We start from the raw sequence: 20045 nt of genomic DNA on the forward strand, positions 1-20045 counted from the left end.
GTCATTGTAGACGGAGCCATCATTTACCGCCCATCCCATGGTTAACCCTCCATTGAGTCGATCTCTGGCCATTTCACAGCCAATCCCATCATTGTGGGTCTATGATCACAAATGTATAAGGCCGGGCAGGAATTATATATTCACGGTGGCACGGTGGCGCAGCGGTAGAGTTGCTGCCTTACAGCGAATGCAGCGCCGGAGACGCAGGTTCGATCCTGACTACGGGCGCCGTCTGTACGGAGTTTGTACGTTCTCCCCGTGAGCTGCTTGGGTTTTCTCCGAGATCTTCGGTTTCCTCCCACATTCCAAAGACGTACAGGTATGTAGGTTAATTGACTGGGTAAATGTAACAATTGTCCCTAGTGTGTGTAGGATAGTGTTAATGTGCAGGGATCGTTGGGCGGTGCGGACTCGGTGGGCCGAAGGGCCTGTTTCCGCGCTGTATCTCTAAATCTAAAAAAAATCTTAATCTAAATCTCCCAGAAAATATCACTGAACCAAATTTAATTTACCAACAATGTAACTGTTTTACCATTGCACTTTCTTTAAAATTCCAGATTTATTTAACAAAATGTGAACTTGAATTCCACACTGACCATCGTAGGGTTGGGTCTGAAGTAGAAGGATCTCGACCCGAAACGTCACCCATTCCTTCTCTCCTGAGATGCTGCCTGACCTGCTGAGTTACTCCAGTATTTTGTGAAATAAACACCTTCGATTTGTACCAGCATCTGCAGTTATTTTCTTATAGTAGGGTTGGGGCTCTTGTTCCTAGATCAATGGGCCAGGCTTTGTGGGAAATAATCCCGTTATTTAACTACTAGACCATGGAATCCTGAGTGAGGTCACCTCACCTGAGAAATTGTGAGACAATTCGAACTGGTTTTACAGACAAAGGGAAATGACTGCTAAAGTCTGAGGAAGGGTCTCGACACGAAACGTCACCCATTCCTTCTCTCCGGAGACGCTGCCTGTCCCGTTGAGATACTCCAGCGTTTAGCGTTTATCTTCGATTTTAAACCAGCCTCTGCAGTTCCTTCCTACACAATAACTAGCAAAAATTCTACTCAAGATTGGTATCTCTGGACCTCTGCTTTCCAAAATTTGAGTGAGTCCTGATGAAGGGTCTTTGACCCGAAGCATTAACTCTACTCTTTCCACAGATGCTGCCTGACCTGCTGAGTGATCGCAACATTTTCTGTCATTTTTCCAGATTTCACGCAACATACATATATATATATTTTAAATAAATAAGAATGACATTGGTTAGGGTGCTGTTGTGTAGAAACAAGGAACTGAAGATGCTGCTTTACCAAGGCAAGCCACAAAGTGCTAGAGTAAATCAGCAGATCAGGCAACATCCCTGGAGAACATGGATAGGTGATGTTTCGGTTCGGGACCCATCTTCAGACCTGATGCGTCACCTATCCATGTTCTCTAGGGACACTGCCTGACCCGCTGAGTTACTCCGGCATTTTGTGGCTTGCCTTTGTTAGAAAGCTTAATGACAGCGGAGTCAGGGGGTATGGGGAGAGGGCAGGAACGGGGTACTGATTGTGGATGATCACCACATTGATTGGCGGTGCTGGCTTGAAGGGCCGAATGGCCTACTCCTGCACCTATTGTCTATTGTAGTCTATAAAGTTGAAAGTAACTGTTCCCTTTCTAAACTCTCAGGTGCAAAGAGAGAAAGTTAAAAAATGGCAGAGGTAAAACAAGAATTTAGATTTTATTTTTGTAATAATTTTGGTGGGAAGGGCAAGGATTCTTTGATGTAAAGCACCGTCCTAACCTGAGAAGAGGAAAGGTTCCAGGGCAAAGAGTCCCAGACCATACAAAGATCTTTCCCACACAAGCAACCATGATGATAGCTTGTGGAAGTTTAGAAAACCAAATTGGCGGATAGCTAATGAAATTGATATTATTGGTAAGGTTCTTTTATAAAGCATTTAAAATTTGCAAAGTGAAGAAAGGCACTACAAAATTAATGGAAAGATCAAATGCTGAATAACAACCTTTATAATTGCCCACCCAAAAAAAAGGGCAAAGCATTAAATGATAAAGGCACTGAGGTTAATCTATATATCTAGGTCACAATGGTTGTCTAAGTTGCTGGTGATAAGCTGGTTATAAGATCATGTTGTATATTCTCTGAAACTTTTTTTGTTGGGGGGGGGAGATTTGGACACTGTTATTTTGGAGAAATTTGAGGAATGTTTTGTCTAGGAATGGATTACCAGGCACACACATGGGAGATCTGACAACTCAGGGAAATGATTGGAATCTGTTCTTTAACGATGTTTGACTCAGAAGAGGATGGCCAAAAGAGAACGTTTTAACAGGGTCATGTCGTGGCAACGCCAGACCCAGCTGCCCAACTGAGACAATGTTTTCAATGTAGAGCTCATCGAGGTACATTGATTAAACGTGATTTAATTAGGAGGAGATGAGGAAACAAAGGATAATTAGATTACAGCAATTTCTGCCTTTCAATCAAAGGCAATGCTGCTGAACCATTAGGATTCCATTAGGACTCCATTAAGGAAAAAGCAAAGGGAGCAAAATATGCAGGATTGAAATTACTCTGTCAACAAACGGGATCACACGGTGCCTGTTTTTGCGTACGAAGCTTGCACAGCTCAATCTAATCTGCGGTAGATCGTGTTTGTCCTCATTTCTGGATTATAATCGCAACCCCATTGTTAAAATGGACTGAACACATCCAGTTGATATCTATGCTAATTCATCTGACTTTTGCCCAGCATTGCAATGACAGGCCTAAATAGAGTGGATGAGGAGAGGATGTCTCCACTGGTGGGAGAGTCTAGGACACGAGGCCGTAGTCTCGGAATTAAAGGACGCACCTTTAGAAAGGAGATGGGGAGGAATTTCTTTAGTCAGAGGGTGGTGAATCTGTAGGATTCATTGCCTCGGTCAACTGTGGAGGCCGGCATTGGGTCATTTTTAAGGTGGAGATGGATAGATTCTTGATTATTAAGGGTACCAAAGGTCAGCCATGAATGAATGGCGGAGACTAGATGGGCCGAATGGCCTAATTCTGCTCCTATAACATCACAAGTTTGCCAATGACTTTTCACTCTCTGCCACTGAAAGGTGACCTCTTGGCACGATGGCGCAGCGGTAGAGTTGCTGCCTTACAGCGAATGCAGCGCCGGAGACTCAGGTTCGATCCTGACTACGGGCGCCGTCTGTACGGATTTTGTACGTTCTCCCCGTGACCTGCGTGGGTTTTCTCCGAGAACTTCGGTTTCCTCCCACACTCCGTACAGGTATGATGGTTAATTGGCTGGGCAAATGTAAAAAACAAACATTGTCCCTAGTGTGTGTAGGATAGTGTTGCCCGTCTCCTTCCATCCCTCTCCTTCACAGCTGCAGAAACCCTCATCCATGCCTTCACCTCCCGTCTGGACTACTGCAACAGCCTCCTCTATGGCGCACCTTCAAAAATCATCAGTAAACTTCAATACATTCAAAACTCCGCTGCCCGTCTACTCACCCACACCCCGATCCGTGACCATATCACCCCCGTCCTTTACAAACTCCACTGGCTCCCCATCCCCCAGAGAATCCAGTACAAAATCCTCCTCATGACCTACAAAGCCCTCCATAACCCGGCCCCATCCTACCTGACTGACCTCCTCCACAGGCACACTCCCACCTGCACCCTCCGCTCTGCTGCTGCCAGTCTCCTATCCCCCCCCCCCCCCCCCCCCCCCCCCCTCCGGACCAAACTCAGATCCTGGGGGGACAGGGCTTTCTCCATCGCTTCTCCCACCCTCTGGAACTCACTACCCCAAACCGTCAGAGACTCCTCCTCACTCACCACATTCAAAACATCACTGAAGTCTCACCTGTTCAGTACTGCCTTCAACCACTGAAGGTCACCTCACCTTCTGTCTCCTTTCTCTGTTCGTTTACTTATTTATCTATTTATTCACTTCGCTATGTTCTTTAAATCCCTGTAAAGCGTCTTTGAGTGTATGAAAAGCGCTATATAAATGTAATACATTATTATTATTATTATTATTATTATTAATGTGCGGGGATCACGGGGCGGCGCAGACTCGGTGGGCCGAAGGGCCTGTTTCCGCGCTGTATCTCTAAATCTAAAATCTAAAATCTAAAATCTGAGTTGAGACTGAAGAAGGGTCACGACCCGAAACGTCGCCCATTCCTTCTCTCTAGAGATGCTGCCTGTCCAGCTGAGTTACTCCAGCATTTTGTGTCTATCTCTGAGCTGAGCGATTGACTGATGCACGGCATAACAGGAGCAGCAGAACCCACTGCTTCTCACCTTCCCCTCAGCCAACGATGAACTATTCTACATTTCCTGATCACCGTCCCCTTTGATCTGTCATTTTCACACCTCACCCCTTCATATCTCTCGTCTTATTCTCCCCGGTGGCTCTCAGTTTGACCTGAAACGTCACCCATACCTTCTCTCCAGAGATGCTGCCTGTCCCGCTGAGTTACTCCAGCATTTTGTGTCTATCTTAAAAACCCACTGAAGGTTGGCAATTACTCGAAAATTGAAGGGTTTTGGGTCTGACGTTGATGTGCATTTTTGCAGCACCTGACAGCAATATTTTGCTGGATTATTTGGTCCAGTTGTGACTACAACCTTTTTTTAAAAATTACAACACGTTCAGTCTGTCTTTGTTAATCAATTCAGTGCCAAGAAGCCTGCATTTTCTTTCCGCTGCATCCTGACTGTGGGTACTGTCAGCGTGGAGTACTGTCAGCGTGGAGTTTGTACGCGACAAAAGCTTTTCATGTGACCTCTACACGTGACAATAAACTAAACTCAACAGAACTGAAGGGAAGGGCATAGGACTCTGTCAGAGGAGAGTACAGATTTGTACGGGTGTCAGAGGTAATGGGGAGAAGGCAGGAGGATGGGGTTAGGAGGGAGAGATAGATCAGCCATGATTGAATGGCGGAGTAGACTTGATGGGCCAAGTGACCTAATTCTACACATATTCCTTATGACCTTATGAGAGGACCAAATGAGGTGGGTTGGCCACACAACGATCACTGTATCCCTTCTCCCCTCTGTTTTCCCTTATCCCTGTTCCTGCCTTTCATGCAGCTGGTCAGGGTCTGTCTTTAGAAGTCGCACCATGAAGTCCTCACAGTGATCAGGGATGTGATCGTTGATTTGGGAACGTGATCAGCATGGATCAGTTGGACCACAGGGTCTGTTGCTCCATGATTCTATGACACAGCAATTGCTTTGTGCATCTCCCATGGAAAACTGTGCTGGTCACCTCCTGGTGCATGCATCTGGATGTAAACCCATCTAACGCTGTTTCAAAAAAGACCTGTTATGACTTCTCGTACAAGGGGCAAGCGTGGAGTTTGTACGTTCTCCCTGTGACCGCCTGGGTTTCCTCCGGGTGCTCCGGTTTTGGAGTGTGGGAGGGTCAGGCGGGGGGAGGGGCAGGCGGGGGAGGGGCAGGCGGGGGGAGGTGCAGGCGGGGGAGGGGCAGGCGGGGGGGGGGGGGGGTTGGGGGGAGGAGTGTGGGTGGAAACCGGAGCACCCGGAGGAAACCCAGGCAGTCACGGGGAGAACGTACAAACTCCACGCTGACAGTACCCACAGTCAGGATCGAACCCGTGTCTCTGGCGCTGTAAGGCAGCAACTCTACCGCTACGCCACCGTGCCTCCTTGGACACAAGTATACAACTCAAGCCATGTGGCTTGTCATACCAAATCTGCTGTAGGATATGGTAAAGTTCACACATATATTCGGTTGAGATGTATTCTGCTAAATAGGATTTTGTATTTAGACATATTCTGATATTTGAACAGGTGCTTTCTGGTAAACAGAACTTCGTATTTTCTCACGATATGGGAGATGGTCACTTGGCCCATCGGGTCTGTACTAGCCCTCCGAGGAACACCATCAACTCCATTCCCCACACTTGTTACCATGCAGCATATTCTCTTCCATTAACGGGACAGCATTGCTTTCAGTCAATATTACATTGACTTGGTGGGCCGAATGGCCTAACTCTGCTCCTATCATTTATGATCTTGTGAGGTTTGTAGGTTAATTGTCTTCAGTAAAATTGTAAGTTGTCTCTACTGTATAGCATAGTGCTAGTGTACAGGTCAGTGCGGACTCAGTAGGCCGATGAGTCTGTTTACACACTGTATTTTTAAAGTAATGTGGTTATCGGGACACCGAAATATTTTTGTGGTCGTGGTTGAACTTGGCTCAAAAATAATTGCCAGTAATTCTCCCCAGAGTTTGGAGTGCATTTCTACACACTTTAGACCACCTTCACCCTTCAAACCACTCTGGGTTTATCATTAGAGTGTGTCCTCATTACTCCGACCACATAGTATGTGTAGGAAGGAACTGCAGACGCTGGTTTAAACCGAAGACAGACAGACAAAAGCTGGAGTAACCCAGCGGGACAGGCAGCATCTCTGGAGAGAAGGCATGGGCGACGTTTCTGGGTCGAGACCCTCCTGCAGGCTGGCTAAGGATAAGGGAAACGAGAGATCTAGACGATGATGTTAGTGAGATAAAGAACAATGAATAAAAGATGTGTAAAAAAAGTAACGATGATAAAGGAAACAGGCCATTGTCGGCTGTTTGTAGGATGAAAACAAGAAGCTGGTGCGACTTGGGTGGGGGAGGGATGGAGAGAGAGGGAATGCCGGGGCTACCTGAAGTGAGAGAAATCAAAACTTGACTGGTTACTTACCCACACAGTTGAAAGATTTCTCGCGCCGACACAAACTGGAACAGCCATCTCCATTCATTTTGTTCTGGTCATCGCATTCCTCTCCCAGATGTCTGGAATCATAACACAGAGCAAACACCAGCGAGTTATTGTACATGAAACGATAACAAACAGAGCAGGTCTCCATACTTGCTCCAACACTCTCAGCAGGGCGGAATTATTCCACAATCGGGAGACCCCCCTTCCCCCTTCTCATTTAAGGTGGAAATGAGGAGAAATTTTCCCCTCGTGATTCTTTGGGGAATTCCCCGGCTCCCAAGGTTAGCTGTCGAGACGGGGCCATTGGACGCACTCAATAGAGGTAGGAACTGTGGATGTGTGTTCGCACCGAAGATAGACACAAAGTGGCTGGGTAACTCAGTGGGTCAGGCAGCATCGCTGGAGAGAAAGGAATAGGTGACGTTTCAGGTCGAGGCCCTTTCTCAGACGCGGGTCTGAAGAAGGATCTCGACCAGAAACGTCACCTATTCCTTTCTCTCCAGCGATGCTGCCTGACCCACTGAGTTACTCCACCACTTTGTGTCTATTCTTCGACACGCTGAGATGAGGCAGATTTTTGGATTACAGTTGCGTTCTAAAAGGGATCAGGTAGGAAAATTGAGCTGAGGCCAAGATCAGATCCGTCGTGAACTTGTTGTAAAGCGGACTTCAGGGACTGTGTGGTCTGCATCCATATCTTGCGTTCTCATTGTATGCCACGCTTTTGACCGATCATTTATTTTTAACCAATCCAGGTCGAAGCTACACGTAAGAACTACCAAAGATAGACACAAAATGCTGGAGTAACTCAGCGGGACAGGCAGCATCTCTGGAGAGAAGGAATGGGTGACGTTTCGGGTCGAGACCCTTCTTCGGACTGAGAGTCAGGGGGGAGCTAGACACAGAGATATTGAAGGGTAAGGTGTGAAAACGAGTGATCAGAGGGGGCGAAGATCAAGCAAAATGTCGAGTAGATCATTGTTAGCTAGGGGAAGGTGGCAACGAGGCAAATGTAATCAGCACGGCGGTCAGACTGGTCGGAGGGATGGAAAGAGCGGGAAAGCAAGGGTTACTTGAAGTTAGAGAAGTCAATACTTCCGACGGGCTTAAGCGTTGTGCTAAAGTGAGCCATAACTGAGGTTGAACTGGGTTGCCAGCTTTATCCCCATGCCGACATGTCCCGTTACTACGGAGCAAATTAGACAATAGACAATAGGTGCAGGAGGAGGCCATTCAGCCCTTCGAGCCAGCACCGCCATTCAATGTGATCATGGCTGATCATCCACAATCAGTACCCCATTCCTGCCTTCTCCCCATACCCCCTGACTCTGCTATCCTTAAGAGCTCTATCTAGCTCTCTCTTGGATGCATTCAGAGAATTGGCCTCCACTGCCTTCTGAGGCAGAGAATTCCACAGATTCACAACTCTCTGACTGAAAACGTTTTTCCTCATCTCCGTTCTAAATGGCCTACCCCTTATTCTTAAACTGTGGCCCCTTGTTCAGTCATATCATAAGGTCATTAGGGATGGGAGCAGAATTAGGCCATTCAGCCCATCAAGCCTACTCCGCCATTCAATCATGGCTGATCTATCTCTCCCCTCCTAGCCCCATTCTCCTGCCTTCTCCCCACAAGCCCTGACACCCGCACTAATCAAGAATCTATCCATCTCTGCCTTAAAAATATCCACTGACGTGGCTTGGGTGCCAAAGAATTCCACAGATTCACCACCCTTTGACTGATGAAAATTCCTCCTCATCTCCTTCCTAAAGGAGCGTCCTTTAATTCTGAGGCTGTGCCCTCCGATCCGAGACTCTCCCACCAGTGGAAACATCCTCTCCACATCTACTCTATCCAGACCTTTCACCAGTCGCTGTTTGCTGCCAGAAGTATTTGCCTTGGATTGACTTTGCTTTTCACAGCAAGTGTCTCAAATTAAAAAGTATGTTTGATGTCGCGGCCCTACATGCGAATGGTTATTTAAACTGTCAGCCAAAAACACTCCGAGCATTGTTTGTTTTCCTGGCAAGTTGGTCGGGGGAATTAGCATGAGGCTTCGACTCTCAACTGAAGAGGATTTTGGTTCTGAACGCAGTCATGTTTTACTGATTTGTTGCCAGTTCAACAACATTCAGCTTGGCTCCAGGAGCCAAAGACATTTTAATTGGTGTAAAGTTGGCTCGGTGGATGAAGCCTCGGATTCGGCCATGGAGGGGCTTAGACTCTTCGTGGACATTGTGTGTTTTTGCCAATAATCACCCAGATTTCACTATTTTTTCATGTTCTGCGTCAAACTGAACATGAACGTGAAACGGCAGACACGGTGTGTTTCTCACTAATTGGGTGCTGCCTGTACGGAGTTTGCACGCTCCCACCGTGACCTACGTGGGTTTTTCTCCGGTTTCCTCCCACGCTCCACAAAGACGCACAGGTTTGTCGGCTGGTTGGCTCGGTGTAAATGTAAATTGTCCCCTTAGTGTGCCTCGGACGGTGTGAGTGCGCGGGGGATCGCTGGTCGACGCGGAATCGGTGGGCCCTAGGGCCTGTGTCTCTAAACTAAACTGACACCTGATCAACCACGCTAGCAGTGTAACCACCACACTTCTGCATGTCCCATGATGCCATTGCCCCCCCCCCCCCTCCCCCACACAAAGACCGACCTTAAAACCACAGGCCAAACCATCACTCTAAACCAGAGGCACATTTTGAGTCCTTTCACAGATGGACACCCTTTTAGAAGGATGAGAGGAGATCTTATCGAAAAGTATAAGATTATTAAGGGATTGGACACGTTAGAGGCAGGAAACATGTTCCCAATGTTGGGGGAGTCCTAAACAAGGGGCCACAGTGTAAGAATAAGGGGCAGGCCATTTATCTCTAAACTAAACTGGACTAAAATGGATACTGCTCAGCTGATCTGCAGAATAAAATTCCACCGCTGCTCTCTGCATGTCCAGAATTTAGATGATAGGAACGGAATAAGGCCATTTGGCCCCTCTAGTCTACTCTGCCATTCAGTCATGGCTGATCTATCTTTCCGTCTCAACCCCATTCTCCTGCCTTCTCCCCATAACCCCTGACACCCGTACTAATCAAGAATCTATCTATCTATCTATCTATCTATCTATCTATCTATCTATCTATCGATCTATCTATCTATCTATCTATCTATCTATCTATCTATCTATCTATCTATCTATCTATCTATCTATCTATCTATCTATCTATCTATCTATCTATCTATCTATCTATCTATCTATCTATCTATCTATCTACCTATCTACCTGTCTACCTGACTACCTACTACCTATCTACCTATCTACCTATCTACCTATCTACCTATCTACCTATCTACCTATCTACCTGACTACCTATCTACCTATCTACCTATCTACCTATCTACCTATCTACCTATCTACCTATCTACCTATCTACCTATCTACCTATCTACCTATCTACCTATCTACCTATCCCTGCCTCAAAAATATCCATTGAGTTAGATAGAGCTCAATGATAGTGGAGTCAAGGGATATGGGGAGAAGGCAGGAACGGGGTACTGATTGTGGATGATCAGCCATGATCACGGTGAATGGCGGTGCTGGCTTGAAGGGCCGAATGGCCTTCTCCTGCACTTATTGTCTATTGACTTGGCCTCCGCAGCCTTCTGTGGCAATGAATTCCACTGAAGCTGAGCGAGACAGAGGCCAAGCACTTGCAGGTTTGCTCAAGGGTCCGGTGCCATTTGAGGGCAGGGACATCCCAATGTGCCATTTAATGACTTTGCGTAACTCGAGAGCTCGCTGCTGGAGTCTGTGGTGGTTTGGGCCACAGAGGCAGGCGGGGCTACCACATCTGGAACTGGTAAATGCTATCAGCTGGAGACTTAGGACATGAAGACCTGGCAAGCCATATCTGGTGCAATGAACGTAAATCTTTCAACACGATCAGTCGAGAATGTTTTTTTTCCTCCTGCCTTTTGCAAACTTATGATAAATATCAAATTAGATTCTGAAGTGGCAATCTTGTTTTCATCTGTTCGATTATGGTCCAACCAACAACTGTTTATTCCATTGCCACGTGTGCCATGTTGTGCTCTGAGAACATTTCTCCTCTGAAAGCCGCAATCTTTTTTTTTCACGCAAGTTCATAAGCGATAGGAGCAGAATTAGGCCATTCGGCCCATCAAGTCTACTGCCATTCAATCATGGCTGATCTATCTCTCCCTCCTAACCCCATTCTCCTGCCTTCTCCCCATAACCCCTGACACCCGTAATAATCAAGAATCTATCTATCTCCGCCTTAAAAATATCCACTGACTTGGCCTCCACAGCCCTCTGTGACAAAGAATTCCACAGATTCACCACCCTCTGACTAAAGAAATTCCTCCTCTTCTACTTTTATTCTGAGGCTATGGCCTCTGGTCCTAGACTCTCCCACTAGTGTAACTCCCACTGCTAATAAATAGGTAGCAGTATGTGTCCAAAAAAAAAGACACAAAGTTCTGGAGTAACTCGGTGGGTCAGACAACATCTGTGGAGAACATGGGTGGGCGACGTTTTGGATTGGGACCCGACCCGAAACGTCACCAATCCATGTTCTACACAGATGCTGTCTGACCCGCTGAGTTGCTGCAGCATTTGGTGCCTTTTTTGTAAGCTGGCATCTGCAGTTCCTTGTGTCTACAGTATCTATGTCCATACTTGTCCATTAGTGAGAGCTTCCCATTGGAATTCACCTGAAATCGGGCGGCACGGTGGCGCAGCGGTAGAGTTGCTGCTTTACAGCGAATGCAGCGCCGGAGACTCAGGTTCGATCCTGACTACGGGTGCTGCACTGTAAGGAGTTTGTACGTTCTCCCCGTGACCTGCGTGGGTTTTCTCCGAGATCTTCGGTTTCCTCCCACACTCCAAAGACGTACAGGTATGTAGGTTAATTGGCTGGGTAAATGTAAAAATTGTCCCTAGTGGGTGTAGGATAGTGTTAATGTGCGGGGATCGCTGGGCGGCACGGACTTGGAGGGCCGAAAAGGCCTGTTTCCGGCTGTATATATATGATATGATCATCTTAAGGCACAAGTCGTTTACTTCTCTTGTCCTCCTTGTTTTGTGCATCCAAACAATTTTTTTTCTTTTTATCTCAATCTCTCATCTTGAACTTAAGGAGTTTTTAGAGTTGATACTTTGAACGTGTGACCTTCTCATGTTGCAACACCCGAGTTAAATGCTGAAATGAATTGAGACGCATCTTGCTTCAAGTGGCAGCCCAGTGTTTAGTTTACAGATACAGTGCGGAAACAGGCCCTTCGGCCCACTGAGTACGTGCCGACCAGCGATCCCTGCACACAAGCCCTCACCTACACACACTAGTGAAAATGTACCATTTTTAATCAAGCTAATTAACCGACAAACCTATACACCTTTGGAGTGTGGGAGAAAACCGAAGCACTTGGAGAAAACCCACGCAGGTCACAGGGAGAACATACAAACTCCATACAGATAGCACCCGCAGTCAGGATTGAAGCTGGGTCCTTGTGGCTGTAAGGCAGCAACTCTACCGCTGTGCCACAATGCAGCCATTTGTGACTCACTAAATGTAAATTCCATCACAAATGGGGCAGTGTTTAAAAAAAGTGCAATCTGTCTAACTTGCACTGCCAGTGACTTTTTAACTTGACTAGGCCACTGAAAGTGGCCAATGTATCCGCACTGCTTCAGAAAAATTCAGCTGATTGGTATATCGTCTAATTCCCTACACCAAGACTACAGTCTTTGTCGGCACTGGGCCTGTGCTCGCGGGAGTTTAGAAGAATGAGGGGGGGACCTGATTGAAATGTACAGAATAGTGAAAGGCTTGAATGGAGTGGATGTGGAGAGGATGTTTCCACTAGTGGGAGAGTCTAGGACTGGAGGTCACAGCCTCAGAATTAAAGGAGGCTCTTTCAGGAAGATGAGGAGGGATTTCTTTAGTCAGAGGGTGGTGAGTCTGTGGATTCACCAGGCACTGCAGTTCCTTCCTACACATTTAATTGGATACTTGGCCCTTTCCACTCTGACGTATCGCTCTGCCCATCTCTGCGACCGTGTTTATCCAGGGATGAGAAGACACGAAGACACAGAGTGCTGGAGAAACTCAGCGGGTCAGGTAGCATCTCTGGAGGAAAATGGATTGGGTCGGGACCCTGCAACTTAATGGAGTCTGTTCCTGCTGCAGTAACCGCACAGACCGTTTGTGACTCCATTGCTTCCGGCTGTCTGCCTTCCTCAGCCCCCAACCTTATCGTTTCCCAGCCCCGCAAGGCCTGGTTTTATCTTCTCCCAAAAATCCATCAACACAACTGCCCCGGAAGACCCATTGTTTCTGCCTGCTCCTGTCCCACTGAAATGACTTCCACGTACCTCGACTCCATCCTACCCCGCCCCCCCAGTAAAATCTCTCCCGACCTATGTCCAAGATAACTCACACGCCCTTCGTCTCTTTAAGAGATGCTGCCTGTCCCGCTGAGTTACCCCTACTTTTTGTGTCTATCTTCGGTTTAAACCAGCATCTGCACTTCCTTCCGACACATTTAGTCTGCAGGGGTTCCCTTGAAAGTTGTTGGTTGGGCCCCTCGACTCTAAGAGGCATGTGCTCACAGTATGTGCATTTGGCTAGCATCAGTTTCATCTTCATTACTGTGATGGTCATAGATACTTGTGCATGGGCCATGCATCAAAACTGCAAACCTTCTGGCTTGCTGCCAGATCGGGGAATCCATGTCAATGTTTAATGTTTGCAAAACAAATCTCAAGCACTGTTAGTTTAATCGTTCGGATTTAATCGGCCTGAAAAAGGGATCACCTAGAGCATAGTCTCCGCTCAGTCCGCCTTAGCCTACCTGATCTCCCGGTGGCTCAGCATTTTAACTCCTCCTCCCATTCCCAATCTGATCTTTCTTTCCCTGGGCCTCCTCTATTGTCAGAGTGAGGCCCAGCACAAATTGGAGGAACTGCACCTCATATTTCGCTTGGGTGGCGGAACGAACATTGACTTCTCTAACTTCAGATAGCCCCTTGCTTTCCCTCTCTCTCCATCCCCTCTCCCCATTCCCAGTTCTCCCACTAGTTTAAGAATAAGGGGTAGGCCATTTAGAACGGAGATGATGAAAAACTTTTTCAGTCAGAGAGTGGTGAAGGTGTGGAATTCTCTGCCTCAGAAGGCAGTGGAGGCCAGTTCGTTGGATGCATTCAAGAGAGAGCTGGATAGAGCTCTTAAGGATAGCGGAGTGAGGGGGTATGGGGAGAAGGCAGGAACGGGGTACTGATTGAGAGTGATCAGCCATAATCGCATTGAATGGCGGTGCTGGCTCGAAGGGCTGAATGGCCTACACCTGCACCTATTGTCTATTGTCTATTGTCTATTGTCTCCGACAACATTCTATCTCTGTCCCCCCCCCCTGACATCAGCCTGAAGAAGGGTCTCGACCCAAAACATCACCCATTCCTTCTCTCCAGATATGCTGCCTGACCCGCTGAGTTACTCCGGCATCCTGTGTCCACCTGGAGCCTGTCTTGTGTGGAGTAAATTTACCTGTGGATCAGTCCGTCTCCGCAGTAGGCAGCTCCGTGCACGTGGTTGAGTGGCGGGGAAGGCTCGCTCTCGTCCAAGCCCCTGGCAACGACCACTTGATACGTGTACAAAGTGTTGGGCTGCACGTCTCTGAGGACATTAACAAACAAAAAGAGGAAAATAAGTGCCTTGGCGCCGTCATTAACGTTCTCTCTTCCAATTAATTGAACCTCTCGCAGCCATTGCAATGTGGTCCACCCGCGGTAGATTGGACGATACAACGAAGTGCAGGTGCCTGCTTATGCGCAACAGCACACACAAGTGCTGGAGTAACTCAGCGGGTCAGGCAGCATCCCCCGAGAGCATGGGTAGGTGACGTTTCGGGTTGAAGCCCTTCTTTAGGCTGATGGGGGGTGGGGCGGAGGGGGGGGGGGGGGAAGAAAACAGAAAAGGGGAGAGGCAGGACAAAGCTTGGCATGCAATACATCAGAATAGGCAAGGGGGTGTTTTTGATAGGCAGATGGTTGGAATAAAGTCCAGAGATGAGAAGGGAAGGTGTGAGCCAGGTTTGAAGAGTGGCAGATTGTAAAGCTAGGGAGAGGCAAGGGGCAAGAGTGGGAGGAGCGGGAGGGTGAGGGGGTGAATGAAGATATGAAGTCAAGTCAAGTCAAGTTTATTTGTATAGCACATTTAAAAACAACCCATGTTGACCAAAGTGCTGTACATCAGTTCAGGTACTAAGAAAACGAACATACAATGGCACACAAACATAACAGCACATACATAAACAGTTCACAGCGCCCCCTCAGAGGGCCTCAAATGCTAGGGAGTAGAAGTAGGTTTTGAGCCTGGACTTAAAGGAGTCGATGGAGGGGGCAGTTCTGATGGGGAGAGGGATGATGTTCCACAGTCTAGGAGCTGCAACTGCAAAAGCGCGGTCACCCCTGAGCTTAAGCCTAGACCGCGGGATAGTGAGTAGCCCCAAGTCGGCTGACAATAGACAATAGGTGCAGGAGGAGGCCATTCGGCCCTTCGAGCCAAAAAGTTTTTCCTCATCTCAGTTCTAAATGGCCTACCCGTTATTCTTAAACTGTGGCCCCTTGTTCTGGACTCCCCCAACATTGGGAACACGTTTCCTGCCTCTAACGTGTCCAACCCCTTAATAATCTTATATGTTTCGATAAGATCTCCTCTCATCCTTCTAAATTCCAGTGTATTCCTGACCTGAGCGAGCTGGAGATAGAGTGGTGGGTTAGAAGATTTTTGATATGGTGGTGGGGGTGGGGGCAAGCCCGTTTAGGGCTTTGTATGTGAATAGGAGGAGCTTGAAGTTGATTGTGTACTGCACTGGGAGCCAGAGGAGAGAGGCCAGAATCGGGGTGATGTGGTCCCTTTTACGGAAAACGAGATGAAAAGTAGGTGGCAGTCCGGGTGGGGGAGAGGGGAGAGGAGCAGTGGGAGGAAGAGAGAGGCGGGGTGGGGGGGGAGGTGGATTGTTGGGGTGGAGAAAGTGTGGGGGGGTTACCTAAAATCTGAGAATGATTTTGTTCTTCTGTAGCTATTCCCAGGCAGCTTCCTTTCAGCAAGAACCATGATGTTTCCTGCAGCACTGACCCATCCAGTCCAAACTTCCCATCTTCTCATACGCTGGAGAAAGGCCGCACTCTAGGGTGGCGCAGCGGTAGAGTTGCTGCCTGACAGCGCCAGAGACCCGGGTTCCGTCCTGACTACCGGTGCTTGTCTGTACGGAGTTTGTACGTTCTCCCCGTGACCTGCACGGGATTTCCCCAGGATCTCTGGTTACCTCCCACACTCCAAAGACGTGTCGGATAATTGGCTTGGCATGATTGTAAATTGTCCCCAGTGTGCGTAGGATAGTGTTAGTGTGCGTGGGCTATCGCTGGTCGGCGCCGAGTGGGTGGGCCAAAGGGCCTGTTTCCGCACTGTATCTCTGAACTAAAACGTAACTGAGCCAAAGATGTAAGAAAATAACTGCAGATGCTGGTACAAATCGAATGTATTTACTTCACAAAATGCTGGAGTAACTCAGCGGGTCAGGCAGCATCTCAGGAGAGAAGGAATGGGCGACGTTTCGGGTCGAGACCCTTCTTCAGACTGAAGAAGGGTCTCGACCCGAAACGTCACCCATTCCTTCTCTCCTGAGATGCTGCCTGACAATAGACAATAGGTGCAGGAGTAAGCCATTCGACCCTTCGAGCCAGCACCACCATTCAATGTCATCATGGCTGATCATTCTCAATCAGTACCCCGTTCCTGCCTTCTCCCCATACCCCCTGACTCCGCTATCCTTAAGAGCTCTATCTGCTGAGTTACTCCAGCATTTTGTGAAATGACTGAGCCAAAGACATACATACATGTCCACTTTACACTGTGCACATGGGCACACTGTTCAAACGGACGATGTCTTTCAGCCTGCCTGTGGGCTCGTAGACGTTGCAGGCCCCAACACTACAAACAGAAAGGCCGAACGTGCCTCACTTGCTTATGTATTTTTTCTCTTTTGATTTCTGCACTGTTTAGTCTTGAAGGAATCCACATCTGCACTATTCCTTTCCAGGAAAATAACATCTGGAGTGTGGGGAGGGCAGGGGTAAGCTCTGAGGATGTAAATAAATGGTCAGGTGTTACTCCTTGCAAACCGCAAACTGGAATGTTTGCGACATCGGCAGCTGAAATCCGGGGTCGGATGCTACTACGTGTCGCGGTCCACCTTTGTCAGCCTGTCGTAAACCCCCGAAGATGGTTAGAGACACCCGGCGGGCTAGCAGAGAGTCCACTCGTTGCGTTCAAGAAGTGAGACCAGGATTGAAAACATTTTTTGTTTCCACAAAGTACAACTTCAGACGGCAGCTGGCCTCTCAGAAACTGGGCAGAGCTGCAAGTTAGACCTAATATTTATCCGCTGCCCTTTGCTTTGATAGGTTTATTATTAGAGAGCGGCGGTCGGCAAATTGCCTGATTTACCATCGCATACAGGGCGTTCTGTCTGCGATTGATATTTGGATCAGGCCAGGGTGAATACACCAGTCTTGATGCTTGGATTTTGTAATCCAAGTCTAATGTCCAGGGCTGTTCGATGTCCAACTTTACGCACTGGAACTTGAATGGAAACTCGTCCTGTCAGCAGTTCACGGCCTTGTTTTTAAAAACAGCTGCAGTCCTTCAGCGGAGTTTGCAGATGCTGTTTCTCCGAGTTTGTTTTGTTTTGACAGGAGCAGGTTGATGGTTACGTGGGAGGTATGCGGCACGGTGGCGCAGCGGTAAAGGTGCCGCCTCACAGTGCTAGACACCCGAGTACGATCCTGACTGCGAGTGCTGTCTGTGTGGAGTTTGTACGTTCTCCCTGGGACCTCGTGGGTTTTCTCTTGGTGCTCCAGTTTCCCACCCCCCCCCCCCCCACCACACTCCAAAGATGTACGGGTTCTTAATTAGTACGGGTGTCAGAGGTTATGGGGAGAAGGCAGGAGAATGGGGTCAGGAGGGAGAGATAGATCAGCCATGATTCAATGGCGGAGTAGACTCGATGGGCCGAATTTTTAATATTTTTGTTCGATCAGTTTAGAGATTCAGTGGGGAAACAGGCCCTTCAGCCCACCAAGTCAGCGCCTACCAGCGATCCCTGTACCCTAGTGCTATCCGCCACACCGGGGCAATTTACAATTTTTTACTGAGGCCAATTAACCTACAAAGCAATACGTCCAAAACAAGGGGCCACAGTTTAAGAAAAAGGGGTAGGCCATTTAGAACTGAGATGAGGAAAAACTTTTTCAGTTAGAGAGTTGTGAATCTGTGGAATTCTCTGCCTCAGAAGGCAGTGGAGGCCAATCCTCTAAATGCATTCAAGATAGAGCTCTTAAGGATAGCGGAGTCAGGGGGTATGGGGAGAAGGCAGGAACGGGGTACTGATTGAGAATGATCAGCCATGATCACATTGAATGGCGGTGCTGGCTCGAAAGGCCGAATGGCCTCCTCCTGCACCTATTGTCTATTGTCCTTGGAGTGTGGGAGTAAACCGGAGGAGAGCCCACGTGAGAGAATGTACAAACTCGAAAGAGGTTATGGGGAGAAGGCAGGAGAATGGGGTCAGGAGGGAGAGATAGATCAGCCATGATTGAATGGCGGAGTAGACTTGATGGGCCGAAGGGCCTAATTCTGCTCCTATCATTTATTATCTTATGAGGTTTGTAGGTTAATTGGCTTCGGTAAAATTGTTAGTTGTCTCTGGTGTGTGGCATGATGATCGCTGGTCAGCACGGACTCGGTGGGCCGAAGGGCCTGTTTCCGCACCGTAACTTTAAAGTCAAGTGGTTATAGGCACTGAATAAATCAGATGTGGCTGAAGAGGTGGGTAACACTCCTTCTGAGCTCCGTGGTGATTCTATGGCCACTGAATGGAAAATCTGTTTTGGGCGAAATTTCAAAGAATCTCACTTTCCAGTATCAGTGCTGTGGCCTTGTTTGGAAAACTTAGTAAGATGCAAAGACTTCATGTCTTTGCAGCGCACTATTTTAAAATCGGGTCATTCTGAAATGTGGGAAAAAAATATTTAGTTTGGCAGGAGTGCTAGCAGCCCTCAGTTCTCCCTCCTTTTAACCCCTTCACTTGCCCTCTTTAGCGGGTGGAGATGAAACCATCTCCAATACAATAGACAATAGACAATAGGTGCAGGAGGAGGCCATTTGGCCCTTTGAGCCAGCACCACCATTCAATGTTATCATGGCTGATCATTCTCAATCAGTACCCCGTTCCTGCCTTCTCCCCATACCCCCTGACTCCGCTATCCTTAAGAGCTCAATCTAGCTCTCTCTTGAATGCTTTCAGAGAATTGGCCTCCACTGCCTTCTGAGGCAGAGAATTCCACAGATTCACAACTCTCTGACTGAAAAAGTTTTTCCTCATCTCTGTTCTAAATGGCCTACCCTTTATTCGTAAACTGTGGCCCCTTGTTCTGAACTCCCCCAACATTGGGAACATGTTTCCTGCCTTTAACATGTCCAACCCCTTAATAATCTTATACGTTTCGATAAGATCTCCTCTCATCCTTCTAAATTCCAGTGTATACAAGCCACGTCGCTCCAGTCTTTCAACATATGACAGTCCCGCCATTCCGGGAATTAACCTAGTAAACTTACGCTGCACGCCCTCAATAGCAAGAATATCCTTCCTCAAATTTGGAGACCAAAACTGCACACGGTACTCCAGGTGCGGTCTCACTAGGGCCCTGTACAACTGCAGAAGGACCTCTTTGCTCCTATACTCAACTCCTCTTGTTATGAAGGCCAACATTCCATTGGCTTTCTTCACTGCCTGCTGTACCTGCATGCTTCCTTTCAGTGACTGATGCACTAGGACACCCATATCTCGTTGTACGTCCCCTGTTCCTAACTTGACACCTTTTAGATAATACTCTGCCTTCCTATTCTTACCACCAAAATGGATAACCTCACACTTATCCACATTAAACTGCATCTGCCATGCATCCGCCCACTCACACAACCTGTCCAAGTCACCCTGCAACCTCATAGCATCTTCCTCACAGTTCACACAACCACCCAGCTTTGTATCATCTGCAAATTTGCTAATACAGAGACACCAGTGGCATGTAGACAGTGTAAAATCAAAGGAAAAGCCTTTTTCACCTGTCATCACAATCCTAGCAGTTTTCAGTAGCGCATTAAGTATGAGCAAGTGTTTTCAAATTTACGTGTTTTTAAAATGTTTC

The 20045-nt window shown here is 47.7% G+C and overlaps 1 protein-coding gene across 1 annotated transcript in view; it reads right to left on the reverse strand.

Annotated features, from left to right (window-relative positions):
- LOC144608287 (pappalysin-1-like) overlaps positions 1-20045 on the reverse strand; it is a gene marked incomplete at its 5' end in the record, with an annotated part of 275710 nt that overhangs the window by 199167 nt on the left and 56498 nt on the right. Inside the window, 2 exons of the mRNA XM_078425903.1 lie at positions 6739-6830; positions 14323-14451. Coding sequence (XP_078282029.1) covers positions 6739-6830; positions 14323-14451 — 221 coding nt within the window. The remainder of the gene's footprint in view (positions 1-6738; positions 6831-14322; positions 14452-20045) is intronic.

Source organism: Rhinoraja longicauda, chromosome 31 (genome assembly GCF_053455715.1).
Source record: "Rhinoraja longicauda isolate Sanriku21f chromosome 31, sRhiLon1.1, whole genome shotgun sequence".
NCBI classification, from domain to species: Eukaryota; Metazoa; Chordata; class Chondrichthyes; order Rajiformes; family Arhynchobatidae; genus Rhinoraja; species Rhinoraja longicauda.